General features: G+C 50.2%; 1 protein-coding gene across 1 annotated transcript in view; it reads left to right on the forward strand.

Moving 5' to 3' along the window:
- Positions 1-5,061, forward strand: part of FAM76A (family with sequence similarity 76, member A) — an 11,642-nt gene that overhangs the window by 1,300 nt on the left and 5,281 nt on the right. Inside the window, exons 3-5 of the mRNA XM_009076936.1 lie at positions 485-637; positions 1,395-1,552; positions 1,954-2,040. Of these exons, the coding sequence (XP_009075184.1) occupies positions 485-637; positions 1,395-1,552; positions 1,954-2,040 (398 nt within the window). The remainder of the gene's footprint in view (positions 1-484; positions 638-1,394; positions 1,553-1,953; positions 2,041-5,061) is intronic.

The raw sequence follows: 5,061 nt of genomic DNA on the forward strand, positions 1-5,061 counted from the left end.
AATCCCAGAGTATGGACTGGCTCTGTTGTAAGAGCATGACTGATCAATAACACAAGTCCCTCAAGCGTGAAGCTTTGACTTTTTCCTCTTCTTTTAGCCCAGAAAAGAGCAGCTCTGCATCGTTTGAGGCCAGGAAATGATGTGTTCAATACCAGCAGAAACAAGACTGTGGCTTATACAGACTGAGATTGCTGCAGGAAGCTGTGATAAATCATTATTTCCTGCTTGTCTGAAATCTCAAATAGAGATTTTTGGTTGTTTCTATTTTGGTGTTAGACATCTTTCTAAAGATTTCACAGCACTTGATAAATGGTTCCATGGCTAAATACACTTAGCTGCAGACCAGGGGTCCAAATGGAGTTAGGTCTCCTGGATCAGTGCTTGGAATGAAGAAATAAAAGTCTGAAGTGATGGGGAGAAGGGGAAAGAGGTAATGAATGTAGTTAGAAGGCACTGCTGTATCAGTTGTTCTTGTTTTTCACAGCCCAAACCTTGCCAGTACTGCAACATCATAGCAGCATTTATTGGAAACAAGTGCCAGCGTTGCACCAACTCGGAGAAGAAGTATGGACCTCCTCACTCGTGTGAGCAGTGCAAGCAGCAGTGTGCCTTCGACAGGAAGGATGACAGGAAGAAGGTCAGTGTCCCTGTCACAGGAGGCTGGAAAGGGAAGGGAGCTGATCACAGGGATCCTCTGTCCATCTCCTTCACATCTTCCTCACCATTTCTGACGAGACAAGGGGGAATGGCTTCCAACTGCCAGAGGGCAGGGTTAGGTGGGATAATGGGAAGGAATTCCCAGTGTGAGGGCACTGAGGCACTGGCACAGGTTGCCCAGAGCAGCAGTGTGCCTTCGACAGGAAGGATGACAGGAAGAAGGTCAGTGTCCCTGTCACAGGAGGCTGGAAAGGGAAGGGAGCTGATCACAGGGATCCTCTGTCCATCTCCTTCACATCTTCCTCACCATTTCTGACGAGACAAGGGGGAATGGAATGGCTTTGCCAGAGGGCAGGGTTAGGTGGGATAATGGGAAGGAATTCCCAGTGTGAGGGCACTGAGGCACTGGCACAGGTTGCCCAGAAAAGCTGTGGCTGCTCCATCCCTGAAGTATTCAAGGCCTGAAGGTTCTTCTGGTCTTCTGTATTTGCTTTGTGGGCAGGAAGAGATGACCAAAACTTCTGTCTCCCCTTCCAGGTGGATGGAAAGCTGCTGTGCTGGTTGTGCACATGGGAAGGAATTCCCAGTGTGAGGGCACTGAGGCACTGGCACAGGTTGCCCAGAAAAGCTGTGGCTGCTCCATCCCTGAAGTATTCAAGGCCTGAAGGTTCTTCTGGTCTTCTGTATTTGCTTTGTGGGCAGGAAGAGATGACCAAAACTTCTGTCTCCCCTTCCAGGTGGATGGAAAGCTGCTGTGCTGGTTGTGCACCTTGTCCTATAAACGTGTTCTGCAGAAGACCAAAGAGCAGTGCAAACACTTGAGCAGCTCTTCCCGGGCCAGTCTGCAGGAGAAGGAACAGTTCAGTAGGCTCAGCAGCAGCAGCCACTATAACAGGTAACCCTGCTGAGGGGTTTGGGCAGTGTCTGACTTCAGCAGGCTCTGGCTAACTCAGGCATTGCCTGTTTGCAAACCTCACTGAGCTTTCTGCTTCCCAGTGGATCCAACTTGCTGAACTTGGACACAGTGAAAGTGAAATTGCATTTGTAAAATGTGATGATGGAAATGCAGATTTGAAGCAGGAGTTGTTCACCCACGTGCTGCTCTGACTGACACTTTGTTTTCTGTTTATTTTTAGTCTCCAGCTACTCTTCAAGGAATGAATTTTTTATCATCTCTCCTTGTGCTAGGAAATATTGTTTTAATAGGATCAAAGTGGGTGGGAATATTTATCTGCCTCTCTGTCTTAGACTGAAAGTCATTCAGGTTCTGACATACAATTTCCTCCTCTTTTCTAGCCAGAAAACCTTATCCACCTCTTCCATTCAGAATGAAATCCCAAAGAAGAAAGCCAAGTTTGATGCCATATCTGCCAATGGTGACAGGTGAGCCTGTTACATGGGGAAATTGGGGGTGGGTGGGTTGGTTTGCTGAGTTTATATCAGGCAGAGTTGTGTGTGAATATGCTAGAGCAGGGGTCTGGGCTTTGGGACCTCGAGGGGCTGCAGGCCAGTGTCACTGGCATTTAGGTGTGGGTTTGAGAAGAATACCTAGGAATACCTGCTAGAACAGAAACTGCTTGTTGGCTGAGCTCCCCAAGTCAGGCAAACTGCAGCCACACCAGCTATATCTTCTCTCTGCAGTCACAGGGAGACCCTCAGAGCACAGGAGAGGATCCAGACCCACCTCCCATGTCTCCTCCTGCCTGTGGGGGTGGGATGAGCAGTCAAACAGCTTTACTTGAAAGGTTGTGGTCTCCCCATCCCTGGGAGTGTTCCAGGCCAGGTTGGATGGGACTTGGAGCAACCTGGGCTAGTGGAAGGTGTCCCTGCCCATGGCAGGGGGTGGAACAATATGGGCTTTAAGGTCCTTCCAACCCAAACCAGTCTGGGATTCTATGATTCCCTGAAAGTATCAGATCCCATTCTGCTGTCACACTCGGTGCTGGATCACATTGTCACCAGCTGCGTGTGCAGCAGAATGGAAGTCGCTAGCAAAAAGAGGAGATTGAGGTGGATTTTGATGTTCACGGTCTTGTACATGCATATTTTCATTCCTGCCTTTCCTCTCTGATTCTCAGCGTTCCTTCCTCTCCCGAGATGCTTTGCCCCCTTATCCAGAGTGCCCCGTCCACGTTGGCGCAGTGGGCTGCTTCCCAACAGACCCTCGGGGCCCACCATTGTCCTGTTGCTCAAGGCACTGACATCCTGAAGTGAGATCACCTGTTGTTTTCTCCCCTGTTGCCTTCCCTCCCTGGGAACTGCCTCACACACGGGAACTCTCCCTCTCCATGGATCTCTCTCTCTAAACAGCAGGGATTTGGGAGCATGGACCAGAGCATAGCTAGTGATAAAGGGTCTGGTAAAGCCAGTGGTAATTAATTAATCACCACCTGCCTTGAATGTCTCTGAGATCACAGATCACATTTCTCCTATAGATGCTATTGACACCTTGGCACTGGGAAATGGTCCCATGGGAAATATCCCATCCCTGGAAGTGCTCCAGGCCAGGTTGGATGGGGCTTGGAGCAATCTGGGCTAGTGGAAGGTGTCCCTGCCCAGGGCAGGGGTGGAACGAGATGGGCTTTAAGGTCCTTCCAACCCAAACTGTCCCATGATTCTATGATACAGAACTTCAGTAATTTTTTAGGGGATCAACTCCCACAGACTGGTCTACAAGTCCATTCTTGGGAAAATTTAATGATTAACTGTGGCTTGGGAGCCATGGCTGAGCACAGAATGATCAGAATTCATCTGCCTTCAGAGCCAGAGGAGAGACTGAGGTCAGTTTCCTGGCTGAACTGGTGCAGCCCCTCAGTCCTGGCACAGCTTTCCCTCTAGAGAGGTGACTGCTCATCTCCTGGGGCTGCTCCTGGGGCTGTAGGAGAGCACCAGGTGTTTTTATCTCCTCATAAACCCTGGGCTTAGCCCCAACACCTCATTGTAACAGCCCTGCTGGCTTGAAAATACCCCAAAAGCTAACAGTCCTGTGCTCTGGGTTGCTCAGCCATTCCTGTGGAAAACAGGAGCATGTAGTGGAGGAATCCAGTGCCTTCCTTTTGCTCTCATGGCAGGTGGTGTCAGTCTGGCTCCTGCCAAGGCTGTGGGCCTTGCCACAGACTTTTTTTGATGAATCCCAGTAACAAACTGTGTGTAAATTTAGCAACTAAAGAGCTCCAGCAATGTGCTGCAGACAAGGCGAACTGCAGCTGCCTTAAATAGACACATGGCTGCATGTCTTGAGTGGAATAACAATGGGGGTTCATTAAGGGTGGGGTTGGAGTTGCTGAGGGTTTTTTTTTTTTTTTGTGAGGATGAACCCCTACAACCTTCAGCTTTTGCACCATTTGCTGTAAGATTGTCTCTCCAGGGTCAGTCTGAATTCTGCAGCAGCACAGGCTGGAGTACTGGGGTGACACCAGCAACACCTCCTCACTGCTGAGCTCAGCCCTAGCTTCCTGGGAAGTGTCTCCTGGCTCCAGCCAAACTGGAATCCACAGCTAGGCAAAATTTGGGCATGCTTGTGCTCAGTTGACTTTGGCAACACCTCCAGCAGGGTCCAACTTATCTGGAATTGTTGTTCCCTTTTGGATACCATAGGAATTCCTTTACTGTGTCTTACTGAATTCCCACTGCATGTTTTTGTGTACAGATTTTGGAGTGGCTGTTGCTCCCAGTGGCTGTGAGTTGGGGTCAGGGTGATTTCCAACAGCTATTTAAAGGGTGGTGGTGCATGGCTTGTTCTGGGGGAGCTCTGGGAGGAGCAAACAGCTCTGGCCCTGCTGCACAAGGAGTAGTTTTCCCTCCCAGTGACTCTTAGCACATCATGCAGCAGATGTAATCCTGCTGTGCTGCCAGTGCCCCTCAGTCCTGGCTGCCCAGCACCATGGCTTCACCTCCAGCCTCTGGAGCTGTGCTGGGCCTGATTTGGGCAATCTTGGTGGGAACATCCTCTTCTGCCAATGCTGCTGAAGTGTTTTGACACTGCAGACTGCAGACAGCACACTGGTCCCTTCTCCTGTCACTGCAGACAAGGTGCTAAGTGCTGCCTTTTTAACACTCCTTGGTGACAGCAGCTCTGGCTGGGGGAGGGCAGCAGTGCCACAGCATGCTGAGCAGCAGAGTTCGTTTGTGAAAAGATTCTCGTTTGCATAGGAAAGTCCTGGCATGGCTTAAAGCTCTGGACTGAACTGTGCTGCTCTTGGGGTGTTGGAGGAAGTGTATGTCCAGGGGCTGTGTCCTGTGGCCTGGGTGGAGTTTTGTGCATGCAGGGTGGTTTTCATAGAACCCCAGACTGGTGTGGGTTGGAAGGACCTTAAAGCTCATATTGTTCCACCCCCTGCCATGGGCAGGGACATCTCCCACTAGCCCAGGTTACTCCAAGCCCAATTCAAACTGGCCTGGAAC

This window comes from Acanthisitta chloris, unplaced genomic scaffold (assembly GCF_000695815.1).
Source record: "Acanthisitta chloris isolate BGI_N310 unplaced genomic scaffold, ASM69581v1 scaffold5496, whole genome shotgun sequence".
Lineage (NCBI taxonomy): Eukaryota > Metazoa > Chordata > Aves > Passeriformes > Acanthisittidae > Acanthisitta > Acanthisitta chloris.